The following is a 26,753-nucleotide window of genomic DNA, read 5'->3' as shown; positions in this document are numbered from 1 at the left end:
AGGCAAATTCAGGGTTCAGATGTCTGGGTATCATTCTTCTCTCATCTTCTGCCACATCACAGCTATTTGAAGCAAACTGTGGGAAATTGATAACAGAAATTAAAAAGGATTTTGCCAGGTGGGAGATTTTACCTCTGACTTTGATGGGGATGTTGTTGTTTTTGTTCCAGGCATTGCCTATTGTGGTCTCTAATTCTATCTTTAAAATGTTAGACAAGATTATATCCACATTTGTTTGGAAAAAAAATAAGGCTAGAATTAAATATAGGACACTTATGTGCCCAAAGAGAAGGGAGGATTGAATTTACTTAATTTAAAATACTACTACTGGGCTGCTCAACTCAGGGCTATACTTATGTGGATTACAAAAGATGCAGATGCATTTTGGGTGGGAATGGAACAAAATTCTTGCAAAAATGTACCTATAGAGTCGCTTCCATTTTTGAGTGATGTAACAATAAAGAGGTTGAAAGTTGGGCAATGTCTGGATCAGGGGGACAATGAAAGTATGGTCAATGGTACATTAGAAATTAAAATTGTCAAACTCAATATGTAGAGCTACAGAATTTCAACAAACCCTGATTTTTTGCCATCCATGATGGATGCAGGATATAATAGATGGATACATCAGGGGTTAAAATATATTGCACAAATGTTCAGGTGTCAAACTTTGAAGTCATTCCAACAGTTAGAACAAGAATTTAATTTACCAGCCCATGATTTTTACAAGTTTTTACAGCTAAGACATTACCTTAGGTCACATAAGGAGAGGGTGAATATTTGTAAAACCCCTTGAAACTAGAAGAATTATTAATGACATATACAGAGGAAGAGACAAAGAAAGGGGCTATATCAAAATTGTATAAAGTACTACAACAGGAATCAACAATTTGGATGTTAAGGAAAAATGGGAATTGGAAGCTAATATTATAATAACGGATGAACAATGGGAAGAAACATTCAAAGCAGGACATAAGGTAACTAATAGCCTGACATGGGGGGAGTTTGATTGGAAGATCAAAATTAAATGATAAACAGTAAATGGTCCTCATTTATAAAGCTTTTATCCAAAGCGCTTTACAGTGTTGACTGACATTCACCCATTCATACACACATTCACACACCGGCAGCGGAGGCAACCACGCAGGGCGATAGCCAGCTCGTCAGGAGCAATTAGGGTGAGGCGTCTTGCTCAGGAATGCCAGACACTCAGCTAGGAGGAGCCGGGGATCGAACCAGCAATCTTGCAGTTACCAGCAAACCCGCTACACCTACCTCCTGAGCTAATCCTCCCCCCAACAACATTTTATTAGGTATTTTACTCCATGTATTACCTCAAGGTACAGTAATACTTCAGAGATGTGTTGGAGGGGTTGTGGGTTGGTGGGGGACTTTACTCATATATTTTGGGATTTCCAAAAGATTTTAGACTTTTGGAAGAATATTCAAAAGGAAATAAAACATGTTTTGGGCATTGACTTTACTCTGGATTTAGCATTGTACATATTGGGTATAGTCCCGGATAATGTCATAGATGGGATTGACTTCATTACTGAGAATCTTGCTTTTAATAGCGAAGAAAACATTTACAGCTTCTTGGTTGAAGCCACAACCTCGCAGTATAATGGAACGGAGAGAAAAAAATGTGTTCATCATGGAGAAAATCTCAGCGAGGTTACAGCTCAATCAGACAGGTTTGATCAAAGATGGTTACCAGTAATACAGACAATGGTCGCGTTTCCCAGATTCAATAATTCTTAAGGACTTAAGAAGGCTCTTAAGAAGAGTTCAGCTAAGAAGGAGCACTAAGATACGGGTGTTTCCCAGTTGCTTTCTTAACTGCCTTCTTAGGAGAACCTTAAGGTCAAGCCAAAGAAGCTTTTTAAGAAGCTCTGAGTGGGAGCTGTCCACCGCGATGGTGCTGAAACTGAATCAATCAATGCCAGGCAAATCGATCACCCACCTCTTTATCAGCGCATGAATCACACACAGCCCCCCCGTGGTCCCCTCACACAGGTGCATTAGGCTACGCATGTATCGTGTGTGTGGGGGTGTGTGGGTGCGGGTGTGTGTGCCAACAAGTGTATCCAAGTAGTAATCAAGCCCATTAGCGCATATAAACCCCCGTGGATATAGGCACACACGTGAGAATGGAAGAAAGCGGCAGCAAAAGAAACAAGCGGGCACCGTCGTTTACCGCGGAGGAGATGGGCGTCTTAGTGGACGAGGTCTTGCAGCACCATGAGGTTTTATTCAGGGGAACAAGGGGCAAAAAGAACATCACTGTGAAGAACCGTGTTTGGCAGGCCATAGCCGAAAAGATGTCCCCCTCCAGCCCATGTGGCCTGTGTGACTGTGGTGCTGTGAGGAAGAAGTGGCAGGAGTTCCAGAGCCAAACAAAAAAGAAGAGTGCAAAGGTGAGGAGAGAATCCATGGGCACGGGCGGTGGAGCACGTGGAGAAAGTCCTCTCCATCATCGGGAAGACGGCCTCTGAAGGCATTGGTGGGGGCATTGATTTTCAGGGGGACAAGGGGGCTCTCAGAAAGTGAGGATGAAGAGGAGCCATCTGGGAGCGGAGCAGGGATGTGCACGCCCCCAGATGAGGACGACCCCCCACAACCGTGCCCTGTCTCCGCGCGCAACAATCAGCAGGGCCCGGTGTCCGCATGCGGGGAGGCTTAACAGGGCGGCCCGCAATAACGACCTGCACCTGCAGCGAGACGCTGGTGCGCCTGGAGAGGGAGAAGCTGCTGGTGCTGCGGGAGGGCCAACTCGAACGACAAACTGCCCTGCAGGAAGAGATGGTCCGGATAAAGCAGGAGAGGTTGGAGCTGCACCAGAGACAGCTGGCGCTTGCCGAGGCGCAGTTTAACTGTCCCTCCATCTCGGTTCCAATCATCCTTCCCCAGGATTCAGGTGCAGGGCATTTATATTTTTTTTCTGCATTACGCAATGTATCCCGTTCAATTTCACTAATCATCTCCCTTCATTGCAAGGGATGCAGACGCCCAGTAAAAACAGCGCAGAGCCAACCCCACCATTTGGTTTCAATAAACTACTTTGGTTTCCTTTTCAACCATGTATTGTGTGGATCATTTTGCATTGAAATATGTCAAACCTAGCAACAAAAAGTCCCAGGCAATTTTTAATTTATCTAAGCGTAGGTTCATGATGTGTGCGTAATGTGCGCCCTGACGCACGTGCTTCTCACTACTTTCAGCACAGCATGTTTTGCCACTAATTTCCCACTTGTTACCTGGTCACCTCAGAAACATGGACACTATACTCCCACATACTGTATGCAACAATACTTCATTAACATTCCAGTGCTAGACTTTCAAGTAAAGCACCCAGACACTGCAGCAATAAATGATAGTGTGCAAGACCTTACATGTAGCCTACATCGGCTGGTTCTGTTTATTTATCTCAGCCTTCAGGCCTGACAGTTGATATGGGTACTGTGGTGGTTGTGGGTTTATGGTTTAGTGATAAGTGCTTGGTGACTGGTGGTGAAGAGGTTTAGTTCCTGTCTGGTCTGGGCACTGGCCTGATGGAGTACTGCTTGCACATCGGCGGGGGGGGGGGGGGGGGCAGGGTTCAGGGCTTCATCCTCTGAATGTTTCTCTTCGTCATCCACAGGAGGCAGCTCATCTGCGCCAACGCGCACTGCGATGTTGTGTAGCATGGCGGTGATAACAATCACGCGGCAAAACTTGAGTGGTGACAAGCACAGCCCCCCCGACGAACGATGAATGCACCTGTAGCGGGACTTCCAGATGCCAAACACCCGTTCAACCTTCGTCCTGGTGCATGTGTGGGCCTCATTAAACCTCTCCTCCTGTGGTGTTGCTGGGTTGGTTACTGGCGTCACGAGGTTACTCTGGAGAGGGTAGCCACTGTCCCCTAGGAGGATGCTCCTACCAAACTCTCCTCTGCCAGCCTTCTGCCCCACAGCTGGGTTGGCCCACATTGAGGGGCTGTTGCGTGTGCCTCCTGGCCACCTGGCGACGATGTCAGTGATGAGGCCATTGTGGTCCACCACCACCTGGGTGTTGATGGCCGCGTAGTGCTTTCTACAGTCAACTGTCTCAACTCAAATTCATCCCAAAGGTGTTCTATCGGGTTGAGGTCAGGACTCTGTGCAGACCAGTCAAGTTCATCCACAGCAAACTCTCGCATCCATGTCTTTATGGACCTTGCTTTGTGCACTGCTGCACATGCATAAACTGAGATCGATTGGATAAATAGGACTTAAACCAGCTTAATGCAGGTCCTTTGATGCCAATTAATTTTTCCAGTTTACATATTAGAATCTCATGGTTAATGGTGTTGAACGCAGCACTAAGATCTAGCAGGACAAGTACAGAAACCAGTCCTTTGTCTGAAGCAATTAGAAGGTCATTTGTAATTTTCACCATAGCTGTCTCTGTACTATGATGTACTCTAAATCCTGACTGGAAGTCCTCAAGTGGACTGTTATTGTTGAAAAAGTCACACAGCTGATTGGCGACTACTTTCTCAAGGATCTTAGAGAGAAAAGGAAGATTTGATATTGGGCTGTAGTTTGCTAAAACCCCTGGATTTAGAGTAGGCTTCTTAAGAAGAGGTTTAATTACAGCTACTTTAAATGACTGTGGCACATAGCCTGTTAATAAAGACACATTGATCATATCTAGAAATGACACGCTAACTAAGGGTAAGACTTCTTCTCTAGTAGCCTGGTTGGTATCGGGTCTAGGAGACAGGTTGAAGATTTAGAAGAAGAGATCATCGTTAGTTGGTTATGGTTGATTGGAGAAAAGCAGTCTAAATATATGTGACCCGCCACGGCAAAACCAGCAACAAGTCGGGTGGGACGAATTCCCGTAAACGACGAAATAAGCTTTTTTTTTTTTTTTTTTTAATTAGTGATTTTCGTTTTTTTGCCGAATATGTTGAGATCATGAAGAAGCCACTCCATGTTTCAGATAACAGTATTGGTTGCCTTAAAAGTATACATTTTGTATTTGTAGTTTCGGAAAAAATCTGCCATTGTCTGTTTCTTTGCTGGGGCGTGTACAGCGATGCAGTTCATTTCCATACTGATTACCGTTGGCCATTCAGGCGCTGTTGTTACATTTTCGGCCAATCAGCTGCACGTTAGAAGCGAACCACATGGCTACTTATTCAGCGCAGCAGAGGAGCTGGAGCGGAAGATATCAGACGCTATATCTACGGTAACATTTAAACGGGATAAAGACAGCGAAATGGAGATAATCTGTAACTTTGACTGCACATGCTACAGAAGAAGAAAGGAGAACTCTCTCCTTGCAAGACATTCATGTAGCGACAAACTTTCTCAAAAGCTTACGTACAGTATATGGATGGATTCTTTAGCTGCCGAAAGAGAGCAAACGGACATACAGTAGTTACGTCGGAGATGACTGCATCCACCAAAAAGCCGTAGACAAAAACAAAGTGCGCCCGGACCTCTTATTTCATCGGAGGCAAATAAGTCTGCAGGAATACTTTTCAGTTCTTTATGGGGTGAGTTTCCATTAACATCCAAGTTATCTACTTTGCTTAGCTAGCTAAGCTAGCTCAGTACTGTCGTTTTAAAATTATATGCACATCGAAACTAAGCTGTAATGGGAGGTTTTTGGCTTGTAATGTGGGCATCTGATTTAACAGTAAGGTGCCAAGGGGCTAATTGGTTAGCAACTAACCTGAGGACAATAGGCTAGTTGCTAAATCATTAGCACTAGCTACTTAGACGGTGCCTGTTAGCATGACACATGATGTAAAACTTCTTTGTTTTCCTTTTCTGAATTGGCAAAGAAACCCTGACTGATATAATCAAACACTTTGAGGAGAATGGGCCTGGACTAAGGTCACTTAATTTTAGTACTGACTGTACTGTAGGACTTTTTTTCCTCCAATGTTTACATTGTATACTTTAAGCATTTCCATTTCAATAAAGTACCTTCTAATTTTGATCAGTTCAGTAAAGTGCTTAACGAAAATAACACTACATCAACATTACCTACATGATAACTGCTTTTGATAACCATTGCTTAAACCACTACACTACTTTCTGCCCTGCAGGCTAAAGGCGAGTCCACACCGGACCGAAAATCGGCGTCTTTGAGAGAGTCGGCGTCCGTGACATGAGTCTACTTGGTGTGGTCGCTCGAATCGGCCCATGTCAGCGTTCATTTCAGCCGACTCAAATGTATAATCCGCCATTCGAGTCGGTCATTCTTTTACCATTCTGATTGGTGGAGGCTAGCAGCTTGACTAGCGAATCAGTGAGACCCGGAAGTGACGATGGTAAACATACCAGATAAACAGTGGAATCGGGTTACATTTTACATTTTAGATTTTTCCGTTCAGAGAGTAATCACAACTACAGTCTACAACCTCACTCTGCTGACAACAGTGACTGGTGAGGACAGCGTGCTCTGTGTTTATGGTCTAGAGAGGACCGGCTACTTCCGGTTTTCGTGTTTTTTGGTCCACAATACAGATTAGCGCCGCCTGTTGTTTTGGAGACATTACATCTCGCGCAAGCGCGGAACGTATGGCGTCAGCTGTAATTCCGTAGGTGTGAACCGCCCATGTCGTTGTTCGAGTCGGCCATATTAAGTAGCCCGACTTCATTTACCGACGCGAGTCGGGCAGTTCTTCCGGTGTGGACTCGCCTTAACAGATACCAGATATCAGTGACATCTGTAGGGGGGAGGGCTTATCTGAATGAGATGCAAATGAGCACCATTGTGTTTCCTTTCTGGCCAGTTGAGGTGAGGTGAGGTGAGGTGAGATTTGCAAATCTTTCAGGCCGGTTTTCTCAGTGAATGGTTTTCAGAGAAGCATACATTCAAATGGCCACAACTTCTTCTTCAACAATTCAACAATTTCCATGTGTTCGACATCATTGGAAAGCTTAGAACCTACACTTTCAGAATCTGTGAATAACTCAAAATGCCTCAAGGTCGACTTGTTCCTGGTTTTGCCGTGGCTGGTCACATATATCAGGTCTAAATGCTGTTTCTATTTCTAAGATTCCTGAGTTTGAGGGTAATGTGGTTCAATTTGAAGGCAAAATGCGATTAATTTTGTCTCTGCTAGTTAAAATTTTATCATTCGAAAAGTTCATGAAGTTGTCACTACTAAGATCTCTAGGAATACATGGCTCAGTAATAATAATAATAACTTTATTTGTATAGCACCTTTAAAAACAGCAGTTAACAAAGTGCTTTGACATGGCAAAAATCACAATACAGACACAAATACAGTAAAAGCAAAACAATTAATAATAATAGTAAAATCCAATGAGGTAGAACATAACCATAAATTACGCATCACTGTATAAAAATGTACAGAGGACAGAGGAAATTATTATTAGCTTGTTAGTTAATTAATGTAAGGTGCTTGCAAAGAAAGAAAAACAATGGGACAAAGGGATAAAAAGATGGCATCACAGGAAGGCAAGTCTATAAAAATGAGTTTTAAGAAGTGATTTAAAAGATGACACTGATTCAGCAAGCCTTATCTCCGCGGGCAGGTCGTTCCAAAGCAGAGGCGCTCTGACAGAGAAGGCACGGTCACCTCTGGTTTTGAGCGTCGGCAGTTAAGAGAGACCCACCCGCGGATCTAAGGCAGCGAACAGGCTCGTATGGGGTCAGCATGTCTGAGATGTATTCTGGGGCTAGACCTTGACGAAACTTAAAAGTGATCAGTAAAATCTTAAAATCAATACTTAAACGTACAGGGAGGTGGAGTGAGAATAAGTTTGGGTGATGTGATGCCGTCTGTTAAAACCAGGGAGAAGCCTGGCTGCTGAGTTTTGAACCAGCTGGAGGCGGGCGAGTGATTTGTTATTGATGCCAGGAGGGAGTTACAGTAATCTAAACGGGAGAATATGAGGGCGTGGACTACTTTTTCTAGATCAGACTGTGATAGAATATTTTTGATTTTGGAGATGGTCTGAGTCGAAGAAGATACCTAGGTTTCTGGCAGTTGGCTTGATGTTACCAGTTAACGGACCAATGCTGATGGGACTGGAGATGGGAGTTTGGCGGGTTAAACAGTATTATTTCTGATTTGGAGTTGTTGAGTTGGAGAAAGTTATGGGCCATCCAGCGGTTCACATCTTTTAATCAGTCTAAAACAGCAGCCAGGCTTCTCTGATCGTTGGGTCTCAGCGGGAGGTATATCTGTGTGTCGTCAGCATAGCAATGGAAGGAAACATTGTGCCGCTGGATAATTTGGCCAAGTGGGAGCATATAAATAGAAAATAAAATTGGACCTAAAATAGAACCTTGCGGTACACCATAGGCTATTTGGGTTGTAGAGGATGAGTGGTTGACCGCACAAGTTCTGTTAAAAAGGTAAGAACACAACCAACCAAGTGCAGTATCCCTGATACCAACCCAGGATTTAAGACGGTCAATTAAAAAGTTGTGATCTATGGTATCAAAAGCGGCACTTAAGTCTAAAAGGATTAAAATAGCGTTCTCTACTCTGTCTGTAGTGAAAAGCAGGTCGTTGGTTACTTTGAGGAGGGCGGTTTCAGTGCTGTGTAAAACTCTAAAACCAGATTGAAATTTCTCAAATAAATTATTTTGTGCCATAAAAGATAAAAGCTGGGAGGAAACTACTTTTTCTAAAACTTAAGATAAAAAGGGAAGTTTAGAAATTGGTCTAAAATTATAAAAATCAGTGGTGTCTAGGTTGGCTTTCTTTTAAAGAGGTTGGACCGCAGCATGCTTAAAAACAGAGGGAAAAACACTGTGGGTTAAAGAACTATTTACAATGGATAAAATACTGGGTCCAACTGTGTTAAAAACCTCTTTAAGAAATTTAGTAGGAATAAAATCAAGGCTGCACGTGGTTGATTTCATGTCTGATAAAATATCTGATAAGAAAGAAAGTGAAACAGGTTGAAAATCGCTTAAATGTGTAAAATTGCCTCTACTGGTGGGTAAAATGCTGTCTGGGGGAGTGATCTGTTGCCTAATAAAATCAACCTTCTCTTTAAAAAACTGTTAAAACTCCTCGCAGTTCTCTTGTGTTGCATCATTAAAATAAGAGGGAGAGGTGACTAAATCTAAAACCTTAAATAAAACTCTGGGGTTAGAACGGTTTTTGATATTTGATAAAATTTTGATATTTTTTCAATGAGTCTATCCAAATTTCCTTAAAAACATGAGTGCCAGACTTTTTCCAAATTCTTTCATTTTTTTCTACAATCTCTTTTCAGTTGTGCCAGGGCTGTGGATTAGAATTCTTCTTTTTCATTTTAAAAGGGGCAACTAAATCCAGAAGAGATTGACATGTTTGGTTAAAATTGGAGACCAGCTCCTCAGTGTTAAAATTTTGGTTAAGAGCACTAAAAGAAGCAGAGGTAAAAAGTTCAGAAAACTTAAAAGCAGACAGAGAGGTAAAAACTCTGCGGCGGACATCTGTTTCCTGATCTACATGTAAAACAGATAAAACCACATTAAATAAAATTGCTGTATGATCGGACACACAGATATCCTCAGATCTTCGGTTCTTGGGGCTGAGACCACTGTGTAAAACCAAGTCTAGTGTATGACCTTTACAGTGAGTGGGTTCATTCACAGTTTGAGTGAGATTAAAAGAATCTAAAACGTCTAAAAAATCTGTGATAAAACTTTGGGTGGGACAGCAGACATGGATGTTAAAATCACCTAAGATAAGAACCCTGTCAAATTTACACATAAAATTAGATAAAAACTCTGAAAACTCTTGAATAAAAACACTGTTTGGTTTTGGGGGTCTGTAAATGATTAGAATTAAAACTGGAGTATTTGAGTTTAACATAAAACCAAGATGTTCAAATGAAGTAAAAGCATCATAAAAGATGGGTGCATTTAAAAATATTTCTAAAAATGGCAGCAACCCCCTGTTAGCCGGGGTTGATGTAAATGCCTATAATTTGGGGGGTTGCTTCAGTCAGTGAGCTGCAGTCTTCTTGAGTGTGCCAGGTTTCTGTGATGATAAATTCAATTCAATTTTCAATTCAATTCAATTCAATTCAATTCAATTTTATTTATAGTGTCAAATCACAACAGAAGTCATCTCAGGACACTTAACACATTGAGCAGGACTAGAATACCCTTAAAATTTCAAGAGTCAACACAATTTCAAAGTCCCAACAACACCCAGGGGCAAGCGTTACAGCGACTTTGTCTTTTAAATCATGTCGTCGCTCTCTCTCATCTTATGATGTCCTTCCGCAATAAAAGGCCGAACACATAACTTTAAAATAATGAATTTGTTCCTTGGATGTATTCTTGTAACGTGGTTTATGACCATATCAGCCTCATTCTTTCAGCTGCAATCCCGGCGGTGTAAAACGGACTTGGGAGCAAATCAAATAAATATAAAAACATAATTCAAAGTGGTCAGTAGGCTATATGCTGACCAAGAAAAGTATTTCCCTCCGATGAGAATCTGTATCTCTCATATAAAACATCGTCAGGGACAGAAAAGGGGTTTTGCCGGTCTCTGTACACTCTATAGTTCTCCTACGAGACCCTGTCACAATCCACCAAGCTTCTTTTTTTTTTTTTTTTTACTTAGACCAAGAGAGCTGATTGTTTAGTAGGCGGTGTTGATCTCTTATCAGGAACATAACCTGAGGGGTATTCCGCCAAACTCGCTAATTAAGGCGTCGCTTACCTGGTTAAGCCTGGTTAGAATTAACGCCAACTTCCACTTGCGGCTAAACCCATTTCATTAACGCATTTCAGCCGCACCTTGTTAAGGCTAATTCAAGCCAGGTTGACGTTGTCATGTGTTACGCGCGTTCACGGGATATAAAGCCAGCCCAGAACCGCGAATGTCGAATCTCGAGAAAATGGCAGAAAAGAGCAAAAATTATTGATGGAACTGTAAGAGGAGTACAAACCCATCATAACCAGAAAAGGGAATACTGTAGTGATAAATAAAAATCGCGAGGCTGCTTCGGCAAGAATTGCCGAGCGATTAAATGCGTAAGTACCGTCAAGAGTAACATGTTCTAATATAACACTGACAAGGGTTTTCTGAACGTGAGGATAGTGTAGAGGTAACGTGCCGGCTTTGCACGGGGCCGGCCACGGTTCAATTCCTGACTATGGAACATCTTAATGCCTATCATGTTTTTGCAAGTTATATTTGGGTTCTGGGAAAATTGTATGACATATTTATCATAGTTAAAGTAAAATGTTGGTCTAATTATCTGATCTAAAGCCAATTATACAAGCAAAAAAAATACATGTGACGTCCTCGCCGGGATATGAACCCGGACTGCCCGCGTTTGGGGGAAATTTGGGAAAATATATGAAATACATATGTATTTAGATAATAATATGGCCAGTAGGTGTTCAGGAAATAAACGACTTACTCATATTTTTTTAATTGCATGTATCCTTAGACACTTGATGAAAATAAAGTCTGTACTTCATATATGTAATTTTGGTCATTTTTGGTCTTTCACGTGATGAAATCACAAGGACTAGGCTTGGCGGAACCTTCTGCTGGTACAGTTGTTTCCGACCGACGGACTTCTCTGAAACCCCGCTAAAGTAAGCCTGATGGTTAGCCTGCCCCCGAGCAGGCTAGTTTGTTCGGATAAATTCCCATGGTTACGTAGCGGAGAGTGCCTCAAGTCACGTTGAAGGAACACAACTCTCGCTAAAGGTAGCAAGGCTTATTAAAATTAGCCCGGCTTTGCGCTTCGCGAGTTTGATGGAATACACCTCTGCTCCGGAGCAGGTTAGCTCCACAGCGCAAGTTACCATGGCAATCTACCTCGATAAGAAGTGAATCAGCGTCGTAGGATGGAGTTTACGCTAAAGTTACCTCGCTAAGCCCAAATCCTGCTTCGTAGTACAGGCCCCGGGAGCACGATACACAATAACAAACAGAATTGGCTGCATTGTTTTCCAGTTTGGGTGCGAAAGGCTGAGAATCAGGCTCTCAAATTAGTTATAATTTAGTTTTGGTTTCAGATTGATTGATAGGCTTGAATCAAAAATGGCTGCAACTCCTCCTCCACGTCTACTACCTCGAGATATATGAGTTTTGATATGGCTGGGAGGACTAGCTTCGTTTAAGCAAACATAGTGTTATGGTTTTGTTTCTGGACCCGGATTGAGAGACCAGAGACTGGATGGCAGGGAAAAATAGTTTATTTGTAATTGTAACAGGTAATTGTGCGGAGAGCTGGTGCAGATGAAGTGGCCAGGCGGGCAGGTCGGCAGTAGGAAGGCAAGGTGACGAGCAGGCAGGCAGGCGGGTGGAAATCCAAACGGAGGGGCGCTGGAGGTTTCCTGGAGGGTGAAGCCAAAGGGCGGGTCGTTAGCGAAAAGGCAAAGGTACAAAGAAGCACGTCAAGACTAGCGAAGGCAAACGATACGGAGCATGACAACATCACAGTAGGGACGGAATAATCTGGCATCGAAGTGGTGGAGAGACCAGGGTTATGGAGGCTGGGAGTTGATGAGCTGATGGGCAACAGGTGTGCCACTCTGCTTCAGCCGCCGACATGCCCACCGGACACACCCCGAGGATGGCCGGTGAGGGAGAGGAAGGAGGGGGAAAAACAGACGGAAAACACAACACACAACAAAACCACCAAGCTGTCCTGGCTGCATCATGACACATAGGGCCCTAGTTTCGTAGACCAGGCGCAGTCAGCTCTCAGGGCATCTGCGCCACGCCGACGGGGTGTGTCCGCCTGGACTTTGCAAGTTTCGTGCACCGCGCAGGCCCGCGCAGGCTCGCGGCACACCTCCCAACACTCCCACCCGCGCAAGTGGGAAAGAGGGAGGAGAAGAAGGCGTGAGTGGGAGACGAGGAGGAGACGAGGCGTGGACTGGGATTAGTACAGCCGATTCAGATCTTCACCAATCAAATGAGCTCCTCTCCTCTCCTTTAATGCGTTAGGGGAGGTTCAGTGCAAGATGATAATAACAATGCCGATATTATAAAAAACCGGAGAGAGAGAGGGAGATGTTTTGGTCCGAGAGGCTGAGTTTCCGTTACGCGTGCCATCCGCCTTTGATCTGACGTCAGATGTGACGGGACAATCTATATAGATATAAATTCATGTGTTGATTCAATTAGTTGCATTAAATAGTGTTTGTTGTGATTATTTATTGCATTTAAATGTGCCTGGAACTGTGGAAACCTGCCTGTGAGGTCTCGGTGACGTGTGCGCACTGCGCGCCGTCAGCCAAACTTCCACTCCGCCAGCTGTGATTCGCCTTGAATGAATGGACTTTATTTGCGCCTTGCGCCGAGAGTAGACCAGGTTGGAGCTAGCGGGCTTTCGGCGAAGTCTCGGCGAGGCTTTTTGCCACGAAACTTTAAAGTCAGGCAGAATAAATCAATATGATTATCTGATATTAAATCATTGACTAATACTGCTTAAGATGAGAGAGATCTAATGTTTAAGAGTCCACATTTAATTCTCTTATTTTGTTGTACTACATCATAAGTGCTCATTTTTATTAGGTTTTCATGTGAAATCCCTCTTCTGTTGGACTGAATTAATTTAGTTGGTTGGGGACAGACACTGTTCTTATGTGGTTTTGGTTTTGGGTGGGTGACTGCTCTAATGGAGGGGCAGAGAAGTGTGTAAGACTGCAACTCTGCTTCCTGGTCTAAACACTGGTTTTGTCATGTGTTAGGACTACCAATGAAATCAGCGATGTTTCTAGATAGGAGAGCGTCTCCATCTAAGGTGGGGTGGATACCATCTCTCCTGATCAGACCTGGTTTTCCCCAGAAAGGCTGCCAATTATCAACGAAGCCCACATCGTTATCTGGACACCACCTCGACAGCCAGCGGTGGAAAGATGACATGCAGCTATGCATGTCATCACTAGTTAAGTTTGGCAGGGGACCAGAGAAAACTACGGAGTCCGACATCATTTTTGCATATTCACACACCGAACCAACATTAATTTTAGTGGCCTCTGATTGGCGTAATCGGGTGTCATCAACGCCGATGTGAATAACAATCTAACTGTAGTTACGTTTATCCTTAGCCAGCAGTTTCAATTGAGCTTTGATGTTGCCCGCTCTGGCCCCTGGGACACATTTGGCTAAGGTCGCTGGTATCGCTATTTTCACATGTCTCACTATGGAGCTGCCAATTTTCAGAGTTGGCTTCTCAGCGGGTGTGTCGTTAAGTGGGGAAAATTGATTAGACACGTGAACATGGCGGTTAACCGTGGGCTTTGGTTTAGAACTATGCCTCCTTTGGACATTCACCCAGCCTCCCGGGCTGCTCGGGGTTTGCTGGGGGATGGCTAGCTGCTACGCTTTGTCGGCCCGCACCGTCTACAGCTACACTCTTAGAAATAAAAGTGCTAAGTAGAACCATATAAGGTTCTTCGGCTTGTCCTCATAGGATAACCCTTTTTGGCTCCAGGTAGAACCTTTTATAAAGGTTCCACCTGGAACCCTTTTGGAAGGTTCTACCGAGAACCACACATAAAGGGTTATACCTAGAACTGTGTGTGTAAGGTTCCACCCAGAACCCCCCATGAGAGGTTCTACAAAGAACCCACGCAGGGAGTTCCACTAAGAACCCTTTCATATTTCAAGGGTTTCATCTAGAACCCACACAAGGAGTTCCACTAAGAACCCTTTCATTTTTTAAGGGTTACGTCTAGGACCCACACAGGGAGTTCCACTGAGAACCCTTTCGTTTTTCAAGGGTTTTATCTAGAACCCACACAAGGAGTTCCACTAAGAACCCTTTCAGATTTCAAGGGTTTCATCTAGAACCCACACAGGGAATTGCACTAAGAACCCTTTCATGTTTCAAGGGTTTCATCTAGAACCTACAAAAGGAGTTCCACTAAGAACCCTTTCGTTTTTCAAGGGTTTTATCTAGAACCCACACAAGGAGTTCCACTAAGAACCCTTTCAGATTTCAAGGGTTTCATCTAGAACCCACACAGGGAATTGCACCAAGAACCCTTTCATGTTTCAAGGGTTTCATCTAGACCTCACACAGGGGGATCTAAAAACATCCCTTTTCAAAGGTTTTCACAAATAACTGTCTTGTCCTCTGAGGGTTCTATAAAGAACCATATTGTATTCTACAGATCAGTTTAGTTCATATTATATTGTGGTCATTTATCATGTTGACATTGAACAAACATTCAAAACATTTTAATGAGAAAAACATTTATTTAAAGATAGTCCAACAGAACAGGCTGTGTAGGTCCCAGGGGAGAACAGGTCAAAAGTCAGCATAGGTCCAGTGGAATCAGCAACATGACAGGCCAGACACATCATGCTGTCCTCAGTCGTGGATTTGTGTAATCTCCAGGAACGGTGACATGGCAGAAAGGGGAGACAAAAAAAGAGTTTTAGTTCCATCAATCCAAGGTGCATTTACTGTGCCTTATTGTAAGCTATCTACAAACAATAAAATAATGCATGGTCCAATGAAAGGAATCAGAGTACATACTGTATGTAGTTATCGTGACAGTGGAACAGAATCATGAGAAAGTGAGGGAACCCCACAAAGTTTTCACATTGATTTAAATAATGTTAAAATACTTTTCAGTGTTATGTAACAAGTACTCAAAATGTTACGTATTGTAACAATAATGGAAATCTCAGCCAAACCCTCTTTTTCAAGCCAATGGCACACTTCGGCTTTCGTCCAAGCTCTGTAAGTCATTTCTACAAGAAAACAAACAAACAAGCAAACGAACAAAACATAACACGAAACAAATGCTTAGTCCACCTTTCACCATAAAAGTCCTCAGCTAGGGTCAAGCATGCTGAAATAAGATATTATATTTAGCTCACCTTGATTCTCTGAAGTTTCTTCTGTTCTCTCTCTCTTCTGTTCTTCTTTGTTCTGTTCTGTTCTGTTCACAGTAATCACTATTGGTATGTCACACCTGGTTTGTAGAGGGTGAAGACCAGACTATATGGTGCAATCCATGGGGCAACCAGCTCTTAACTCACACATGACAGCAGCCATTGTGCCAGCTCGCAGGCCCAACACACCAAACCTTGCCCTTTCCCCTGCGAGATCAAGGTTCAATTCCCGGCATCAACAAACCCTGATGCGGAGCCCCAAAGTCAGTGTTACAATATGATTTTTTCATCAGTTAAGGCTTGGCCTCTGACATCAAAGACCTTCCTTTATCACTGAACTTATGTGCAGCTTCACAACTTGACTAAGCCAGTAAGCAGGGTACAGCAGCCATGGGATGAGGCCGATCATGGAAAAGTATGAGGAGACAAATACATGAGTAAAATTGTCTGTAAAATAAGTGTTTAATATTTTTCAAATTGTCTGTCACTAATCCAAACATCATCTCAGTAGGCATTAACATGGTCACTCTGCATCAACCAGGCCTTGAACTCACAACTTCAAACTGTATCTCTAGATCACGTGACTTGTAACAAACTTTCAAAAGCCTTTGTCCAGTGAGTAGTATAGCTCACTTAGATGCCCCAGAAAGAGGGGTTATATCCTTGCTGTAGGGACCCAGGGTTCAATTCCCCTGGCTGCTTCTTTGCTGTGTGTCAATTTCCTCCTGAAGAAGGGAGTAGTGTAACTAAACTTTAAAAAATGAACACAATTATAGCTGCTGCGCAGCAATGGGTCGGGTCCGGACTATTTTTGGCAACTTTAGGGAATTCTGAGCAACAAACGAGAATAGGAAGGCAAGACAGTTGACATTGTAATGTTGCACATTTTGCACCAGTTGAGGCTGAAATCCACAATTTCTGGAATCAAAGACCATTGTCTATCACACTGAGCTAATTGGCAAATGGCAACTCAACTGTGGCTTCACAAATTGAGTAAGCCATTCACTGTCGCGCTGACAGATTTGAAACCACTGTAAAAAAAAAAAAAAAATCCGTTTTTGGGATAAAAATGCTGATATGTTTTTGTCAAACATCATCTACCATGACTCTAAAATTTTGTACATTTGTTTCACAAAGACTACCAGGTATTTTGATGTATTACCATTATCACCCTTGCTGGGGCTTGAACCCACGTCTGGCACCAAGAACCAGCTCCTAGCCAACTGAGCTAATTGTCTGGAAGTGCAATCAGCAAGGTATGATATCTGTCAACATGGGAATTGAACCTGTGACCTAAAAGCAGAAGTCACACATTATACAGACAGAGCTAAACAGACACATGATCAGCGCTCTCTGTCTGACCACTGACATGAAGGAGCTGTCAACCTGGCTGTGCGAATGAGTGTGGCGAGTCAGAGGAGTCCCTGCTCTACACGTTCTGCTGGATAGCTCAGTGGGTAATGGTACAAACTTTAGATTTGGAGAGTGGGGGTTAAAATCCCAGTCACAGCTAATCTTTGCCTGGGTCAACAAGATTGGCTGATGAAGGTCTTGCTTTCTTATAATTAATGGTTGTGAAAATAAATTGGTAACAGAACATTTCAGTTTCAGGACTGCCATTATTTGTATGTCTGATCAGAAGGTGTAAGGTAATAGACTAGTATGGTGGACCTGATGACCCCACCCAGCTAGCAGGTTAGCTCAGTCACTACTGCCAGTGACTTTAGACTGGGTGGCAGGTGTTCAAATCCCAAGATGGGCAATTACGTTACAGTTTGATCAACAGGATCTGGAGAAGAAGAAAAAAACAAATAAACAAAAAAATGGATATGAAAAGTATTTGTATCAGTAGTCACAAGGAATTGTATTTTGCACCATTATTGGTAAGTGTTATCAGGAAGTATGTCCCTAGTGACACAGGATCCATGCTTCCAACAATCCCTGAAGAACTCTTTCTTCCAAAAACGGTTCTCTGGATCAAAATAGTTCTTACTGGAACCATTAGTGTTACCAAGAACCCTTGAAAAACCCTTTCTTCGGGAAAGGGTTTTTCAGAAGCAAATGGTTCCAGGTAGAACCTCAGCCCTTGTGAAAGAACCCTATTGGAACCCTTATTTCTAAGAGTGTAGCGTCAGCTGGCTGGTTACAGCAGCAGCTGACGGAGGATTGTTGGTGCGGAGCTGTGCTTCCAAATCATTTATCCTCGCCTCCAAAGCAAAAAGTGAACTACATTTATTACATGTACCCTTATCAGTAAAGGAGGCGGAGAAGTAGCTGAACATCAGACACTCCGGGCAGAAGAGAACAGAAGGAGGACAGGAAAAGAGAAAAGCCATCGTAGCTGCTAGGCCAGTTGTTGTGCTAAAGTAGCTAACAGAGATAGCGAGAAAACAACTGCAAATTTAGCGAGAGGCAGCTTAGAGAATGAGCATGTCTGTGTCTGCTGAAGCAGGGATATAGTGTGTTTAAGCTTAAAATCAACAGAGTTAGGCTTGAGAGAAAAACACAGCCTGTAGTGACTATCATGGAGAAACAGGAAATGACGCAAATCGCTTACCGTCAGAGAGTCTCGCAAGGTCTATCCTTGTGTGTCAATGATCTCTTGTACTCAACCTGTCTCCTAGAGCTGATACCAACTAGGCTACTAAAAGAAGTTTTAACCTTAGTTAGCACGTCCTTAAGAGATATGATCAATGTGTCTTTATTAACAGGCTATGTGCCACAGTCATTTAAAGTAGCTGTAATTAAACCTCTTCTTAAGAAGCCTACTCTAGATCCAGGGGTTTTAGCAAACTACAGACCAATATCAAATCTTCCTTTTCTCTCTAAGATCCTTGAGAAAGTAGTTTCTAATCAGCTGTGTGACTTTCTAAATAAAAACAGTCTACTTCCAGTCAGGATTTAGAGTACATCATAGTACAGAGACAGCTCTGGTGAAAATAACAAATGACCTTCTTATTGCTTCTGACCAAGAATGGGTTTCTGTACTTAGCCTGCTAGCTCTTAGTGCTGCGTTCAACACCATTAACCATAATATTCTAATATGTAGAATTGAAAAATGAATTGGCATCAAAGGACCCGCATTAAGCTGGTTTAAGTCCTATTAAGTCCTATTTATCCAAATCAATCTCAGTTTGTGCATGTCAATGAAAAATCCTCCAGGCACACTGAAGTTAAATACGGTGTTCCTCAAGGTTCTGTGCTCGGAGCAATTCTTTTCAACTCAATATGCTTCCTTTAGACAATATCATTAGAAGACACTCTATAAACTTCCATTATTATGCAGATGATACTCAATTATATCTATCAATCAAGCCTGAAGAAACCAATCAGCTAGTTAAACTCCAGGGATGTGTTGATGACATAAAATCCTTGATGATCTGCAATTTCCTGATGTTAAACTCTGTCTAAACGGAAGTTATTGTACTTGGGCCTAAACTCCTCCGAAGCTCGCTGTCTAAAGATATAGCTACTATTGATTTATTTAACCTTTATTTAACCAGGTGGGTCAATTGAGAACCAATTCTCATTTGCAATGATGACCTGGCCAAGAAGCAGCAGCAAGGCAGAGTACAAAAAACATGAACAGACATGGAGACAGGTTACACAACATTACAGTATTAAAAGATAATGACAATAACAGCGAATGGGCATGATCGGCATGAGGAAGTGATATGTAACATGAAGGACAACAGCTAGAAGCAGGTGCAACGATGTTGTAATATGGGTTGAATTTAGTTTTTAAAAGCAGAAAGTGGGATGAATGAACTGAGCTTTAAGGTCTGTTGCAGAAGATTGATGGAATTGCCATCGCCTTGGCGTTATCTTTGACCAGGATCTGTCCTTTGACTCACATATTAAACAAACTACAAGGACAGCCTACTTTCACCTGCGTAACATTACTAAAATTAGGCCAATGCTGTCTCAAAAAGATGCAGAAAAACTCATCCATGCATTTGTTACCTCAAGGCTGGACTATTGTAATTCCCTATTATCAGGCTGTTCTAATAAATCTCTTAAAGCTCTCCAGCTGGTCCAGAATGCTGCAGCACGTGTTAACGTGTGACTAAAACTATAAGAAGGGATCACATTTCTCCTGTATTAGCTTCTCTGCACTGGCTCCCAGTAAAATCCAGAAAACAATTTAAAATTCTCCTCACTTACAAGGCTCTTAATGGTCAGGCACCATCATATCTCAAAGAGCTCATTAAACCCTACTGTCCTGCTAGAGCACTACGCTCTCAGAATAAAGGTTTACTTGTAGTCCCTAAAGTCTCCAAAATTAAAACAGGGGCCAGAGCTTTCAGTCATCAAGCTCCTCTTCTCTGGAACCATCTTCTGGTTCTAGTTCAGGAGGCAGACACTGTTCCCACCTTAAAGAATAGGCTTAAAACCTTTCTCTTTGACAACGCTTCTAGTTAGGGCTGGCTCAGGTTTGCCCTGAGCCAGCTCTTAGTTAAGCTGCTATAGGCCTAAACTGCCAGGGGATTTATTTGTGACACACTGAGCCTCTCTCTCTCTCTCTCTCTCTCTTGCTTGTTCGCTCTCTCGCTCTCTCTGTGTATGTTCCCCTGGAGTCCCTGTGCTTTCACTTCTGGCAGGTCTCCCTAAACCGTGGTGGAACCTGATCCGGACTGCACCAATGCTGTGGTCTTGTTTGACTCTTACTGCCAGCATTTTTAAGGTGGCTGACTATTGATTAAAGAAATTGACTAAAATCGGCATCTGTTACTAACTAGACTACTCCTGGGATTACTCCTGGGAGTCTGGCTATGCTTTCTGGTCCACTGAGGTCCTGACTGATGCAGACTGCTAACTCGCCTGATGCTGGAAACACCATATTGTAGCTCCACCTGCCTGCTGTGTGACTGCTCAACTACTAGTGCTTTTTGGTCTACGGCGACATGGTTGGGATAGATCCATCTCGGGGTGGCTGTGCCTGCTGCGATGGACTACTACTGTTGATACTATTGCTTCTGTTAATACCACCACTACTGTTAATGCTATTACTACTGTACTACTACCAACACCAAATGCAGTTGGAACCCAAGGGCCTGGGCTGCACAAGATATGCCTAAAAGCCTATTAAGGCAGTTTTTTCTCACCACTGTTGCTCTAACGCTTGCCCCTGGGTGATGTTGGGACTTTGTATTTTTGAAATTGTATTGACTCTGGAAATCTTGAGCATATTCTAGTCCAGCTCAATGTGTTAAGTGTCCTGAGATGACTTCTGTTGCGATATGACACTATAAATAAAATGGAATTGAATTCACACTCACATTTACACCATGGGCATTTTTTACAGTCATCAATGAACCTATCCCCATCCTGCATGTCTTTGGACTGTCGGAGGAAGCCGAAGAACCCAGAGAGAACCAACGCTTATACAGGCAGAACAAAACAAAATAAAAATACACACACAAACTCCACACAGAAAGAACCAGAGCCCAAAAGATTTCAGATGTGTGATTTGAGGGATTATCTTGCTGCTCTCAGTCATGTTTCCTGTGCTGCTCAGGTGAATGAGGCGGAGGAGGAGCGGCTCCGCAGTGAGAGGGAGCACCAGCGCGTGACCCAGCTCTGCCAAGAAGCTGAGGCTCGAGTCCAGACCCTCCAGAAAGCCCTAAATAAGGTCATCCTGAAATCTAAACCCTACTTTGAATTGAAGGCTCAGTTCAATCACATTCTGGAGGTGTGTACCTGGACTGGTATTTTCATAGAACATAAATACTGTGTCTCTGCTGTAAGACACAAGCTGGTGGTTTTAATTTTCTCACCATGATACTACTGTAGTAGTGTAACAATTCATGCGATGCATCGATGAATCGATTGTCAGTCCTACCAATTCGAATAAATCCATCTGCTAAAATAAATAAATAGAATGAATCGCTTTGGCTTCACCAATAATCAATATAAATATGTTTAACCTTATGAATCGCGATTCTTAATTATAATTAATGTATTAAGAATTTTTAGACACTCTCTCCCCTGCCAGCATGTAGCCTTTTGAAAAATGTTCAAAATAACTGAGCAATGTTTAATAACATTTTTGTATTCAGCATAAAATATTATGCAGCACTACTTTTTTTTTGATAGAATAAATATGTTTAATAAGTAATTATGTTGTCTGTTTATTTTTTCACCTTTCAGACGAATACAGATAGTCTCACTCGCATTATTGCATGTTTATTTCATGGATATATAATTTTGGTTAAAAGTTATGAATCGTTTACAGAATCAAATCGAATCGTTCCAAAAAAACAAATTTGTTCTTGAATCGAATCGCCAAATACCTAATCGTTAATCGAATTGAATCCCTGTGAAGCCAAAGATTCACACCCCTATGCTACTGATTGATAGACACGTTAAGTAGACACAGGTTAAAACAAAACAAAAAAAAGTTAGGTTAAAACTAGTCTGGCTTTGCCAGCCCCGTCTCCACAGTAGAAGGGTCTGGCTACAGTATATCACATCTCTAGGATCGGGGGAAAAAAACCTCTGTGGTGCGGCAGCAAAATAGTGTCGGAAGGAAACTTGTTTGGATGGAACGTCGAGCCCTGTCATTAACATGGCTGATTCCCCGCAAAAGAAAACTGCATGAAACCTTAAAAGATTTTAAAGATTTTTTTTAAAACAAAAGAGAAACATAATTTGATGGTCAGTGACCCAGCGGTGAAGCCTGTCTATATTTAGCTCTGGAGGAGCACACTGGACTAATTAAAAACACAGACCATTTGCTAGCTGTTTGTAGCTCTAAACCAATATCTGCGACGCTCGTGTGAAGTGGAACGGATCGGTACGTTGATCAATTCAATTTAACTGGTGGATGCCGCTGCTGGAGTTGCTAGCTCTGAGGTTGCTGCTGTTGTTTCCTGATTCAAAGGGAGTTTGAGAACGGAATCATAGAAAGCGTAAGGGGAGGTATAAAGTCTGACTTCCTTCCTCCGGGTGTTGATCCTGAGCCTTCACTTACTGTTATCTACACCCAGCAGCAAAATTAACTCAGAAGTCTACAGAAACATTTTGTCTGCCAATTTAAAGAGATGCAACCAAACTAATCAGGAGATCCTTCATCATGCAGCAAGACAACAACCCAAAACACACTGCCAAAACAACCAGGAGTCCATTAGGGAAAAGAAGTGGAAGGTGTTAGACTAGGCATGTTAATCTCCAGACTTAAGCCCTATTGAGCATGCATTTTACCTGCTAAAGAGGAGACTGACACATTGACACATAGTACTCTACATAGTCCTCTATATAGTATTTGCCATTTTCCTAGACATTATTCTCTAAATATTCCTCTTTACAGTCCTTCATATAGTCTTCTATATAGTCCTCTACACAGTCCTCTACATAGTCCTCTGCATCGAGAGAAATTTGAATGTGTCACTGTGACCCTTGCTAACTTGCTATTCACTTTTTTCCAGGAACATAAGGCAAGAGTCGAACAGCTGGAGGACCTGGTGGTGAAGGTGAAAACACGTTACTCTGTGGCCCTGAGGAAGCTGGAGCAGATCAGCGAGCAGATTCATGCACAGAGGCAGCGGATCAGGGCCAGCAGAGGATGTTCTGCAGTCTGTGGTGGGCGGAGTTCACCAGTGGGTGCCGAAGCTGAGGTCAGAGCCACCACTGGGATTCGCATTGTGAGTTGCTGTGTGGGAATTGAGAGTAACTGGGCGGACGGCGAGAAAACCAGGCTGTGGGTGGAGCGGCACCGAGAGAGTGGGTGGGGCCAGAGGGAGCGTGTGGAGCAGACCGGCCCGGACTGCATGTCAGTCATCAGCCTGCAGACCATCGCCTCTGACCTGGAAAAGTGTGACTCAGTGGAGCACCTGGGAAACCTGAGCGACGGTGGGAGCGTGCTGGGTGAGGAGTGGAAGCATAGCAGAAAGTGTGATGAGAGGCCAGTCAGCAGGGAGGTGGTGACGGAGGAGAAGCCTAAGGTTAGTAAGGTGAAGCAAGAGAGCTTCATCAAACAGCACCACAGAAGTGTTAGTCTATGAGGAGTGAGGATCATGGAGATTGTTCATGATGAGGGATCGAACAGGAAGTTAGAGAGGCGAAAGAAAGCACTCTGACTGAAAGGAGGAAGACGAGCTGGCGATGATTGACACAGCGTCGTCCGGACGCTGCAGGAAGGGTGGTCAGGAACATCTGCTCCACGCTAAGGAATCTCTACGTGAATGTCTACGTGACAGCAATGTGCTCCTCTCTGATCCAGTTTGCTGAAACAGCTGACGGGCATGAAACAAACAGCAGGGGGGGCAAACCAATCACCATGGGCGTCGCCACCATATATTGATCTTTTAAAGAAAGTCATTTGGACCCCCCCACATTTGCCATTAAAAATATAAGTGCATGTCTAATTTGTCCAGCCCTCTTTTCATTGCTTCACGATCAAATCCATTCCACTTCATCAGTAAGAGAATACCCACATCAATAGTAATCCACTCTGTGTTTTCTTGCTTTCCTACACACACCCGCAGCATGTACGAGCACCAAAGGAAGTTTGCTTGCAGCTACTTGGTCAACGAGTTAATGCCAGCAACACGGGCAGACTGGCCATCAGGCCGTTCGGGACATATTTCAGATGTCATTTACAATCATGGACGTATTAAAACATTTAATTTTTAGGAACAAGAGACATTAGATAGGGAAGAGACATGTTCTAAAAACATGTTAAAATGCACCAGAATGCGGGAAATTGCATTTACTTAATTCAAAATTTTCTGGGAGAGGAGCACCCCCCCACGCCACCTAAACACATATCAAATCACTTACACTGACACTATCACTGACACTATCACTTACACTGACTGGTGTTTACATGCAGCCAAAATTCTGGTTTATTTATGTTGATTTGATTAATTGAAAAATGAAATGATGTGAAGACAAATTGATGAATTCTGTTTTTTCTATTGTTCCCTTTTGCTAGTAGCAGCTATCCGGGTTATTATCTTTCTAATTTGTTAAGTTTTTTATATTTTTTATTTATAATAAACCTACACTACAATGTAAACATAGTCACTGTTGCATACAAACATGCAACTTTGGGTTCCTGGTAGCTTTGGCCGTTGCTGGAGGAAGCCGGAGAACCCGGAGAGAACCCACGCTTACATGGGGAGAACATGCAAACTCCACACAGAAGGAACCCGGACCCGACCCAGGAATCAAACCTGGGACCCTCTCGCTGTGAGGCGACAGTGCTACCCACTACACCACCGTGCAGCTCCTACATAACTACACTACAGAATTATGTTTTGACGGAAACATATTTTCACTGGAGGACCGGAGGTAGTTAAACAACTCCTCAGTGGTAAAGATTGATGAGATCCATCCAAACATGCTTTGGTTTTAGAGGGGCTGTCTTGGATGACACGTCTCTTCTACATGGAAGTCATGGACAGTGCCTCAGTAGTTGCAGAAAAAAAATAAAATAATAATAATAAAAAATAATTTAAAAAAATTCATAGAAAGTAATAAACACACATATTGTATGCCCAGCCAAGTCTGAATATAGTATGCCCAAAACAGTGATAAAAACCCAAAGTCCAATTCCTTGAAAAAAACGACAATGCAGGAACTGTTTACACTGACGCAGGAACTTTTGACGGTGAAGGCACCCCCAACGCAGTAACTTTTGACATCGAAGGCGCCGCTAATGCAGTAACTGGAGACAGCAGAGTCTCTGCTGATGCAGGAAACGTTGACGGACCTCCATTGATACAGCTGCAGGTGATGGAGGGACCGACGTCGGTACAGGCGACGGACGGATCCCCGTCGGTGCAGGACCAAACGACAGACGGACCCCTGTCGGTACAGCACCAGGCGATGGACGGACCTCTGTCAGGCCCCGATCCCCCCTCGGGACAGGAAATGGCTTGGCGTCAGCCACGACCCCCAAAATGAACAGGCTTGGTGTCAGCTGAGACCCCCGACACCAGAACAGGCTTGGTGTCAGCCGGGAGCCCCGACACCGGAACAGGCTGGGCATCATTGGGCCATTTTGGGAAGCCTTGCTTCCCTGGGCCTCGCCTTCTCCTGCGAGAGGGCTGCAGGCTAGCCAGGTGGCAGCTAGCCAACTGGATGCTCCTGGACCCTCCCCGTGCCAGGCGAGTTCCCAGGAACGGGTCAGGGCTGGAGCTAGGAGGTTCGAGGAGGGGCTCGCACCACAGCCATGGCTTGGAGCAAATCTCCCTACGTGCACCCGTCATGGCTGAAGCCCTGTCCTCCTCGCTCACAGCATGCCTATACTCTCCCTGGAGGCATTGGAGAGTATAGGTTGCATCAATAAGAAAGAAACACACAGATTAAATACACCTGGGGCCCATTTCAAAACCTGATCTCTAGGTTGACCAACTCTGAGCTGTCAAACTCAGAGTTTTTGGTTTCAGAACAGCGGTTTTGAATTAGTTCAATCAACTCTGAGTATGTAAACTCTTGAGTTATGCGTGTGCCTGCCGACTCTACAAAGCCATCATCAATGGAGCTCCGATACTACGATTCACCATGGCAACCGGGAGAGCGTTATTAGATATTACTTTGTGTTTGTGGAGAAAATGAGTTCATACTGAGAAAGCGGAGCAATGTAACTGCAGCAAAGTAGAGATAGTGCGCGTGACAGACATTTACGGCCCGACTTAATGCGTATAACTGAATGAAACAGTCGATTGATCTAAAGGTGATAACGCTTTATGTTCAGCTTTGTAGAGCGACTCTGTGGTGTAATGGTTAGCAACGCTGCCTACGGTGCAGGCGACGGGTTCGACTCCCGTAGTTCAAGTAGCGCAATGAACAAATAATCATTTTCATATCAGTGCAATCCCCCCAGGCACAAAAAGAAAGTGGCTTCAGTTGAAAATTAAGCATAATTTGTATTCAGAGAGTCATTCATTAGCTGGATCAAGGCACT

General features: G+C 43.3%; 1 protein-coding gene across 1 annotated transcript in view; it reads left to right on the top strand.

Moving 5' to 3' along the window:
- sh3bp5lb (SH3-binding domain protein 5-like, b) overlaps positions 1–23,844 on the top strand; it is a gene marked incomplete at its 3' end in the record, with an annotated part of 91,868 nt that extends 68,024 nt beyond the window's left edge. The window contains exons 4-5 of the mRNA XM_084031615.1: positions 21,360–21,533; positions 23,269–23,844. Coding sequence (XP_083887741.1) covers positions 21,360–21,533; positions 23,269–23,844 — 750 coding nt within the window. The remainder of the gene's footprint in view (positions 1–21,359; positions 21,534–23,268) is intronic.
- Positions 23,845–26,753: the final 2,909 nt, after the last annotated feature.

Source organism: Eutrigla gurnardus, assembly GCF_963514095.1.
Source record: "Eutrigla gurnardus genome assembly, chromosome: 17".
NCBI lineage: Eukaryota > Metazoa > Chordata > Actinopteri > Perciformes > Triglidae > Eutrigla > Eutrigla gurnardus.
This window is presented reverse-complemented; position numbering and strand designations above follow the sequence as displayed.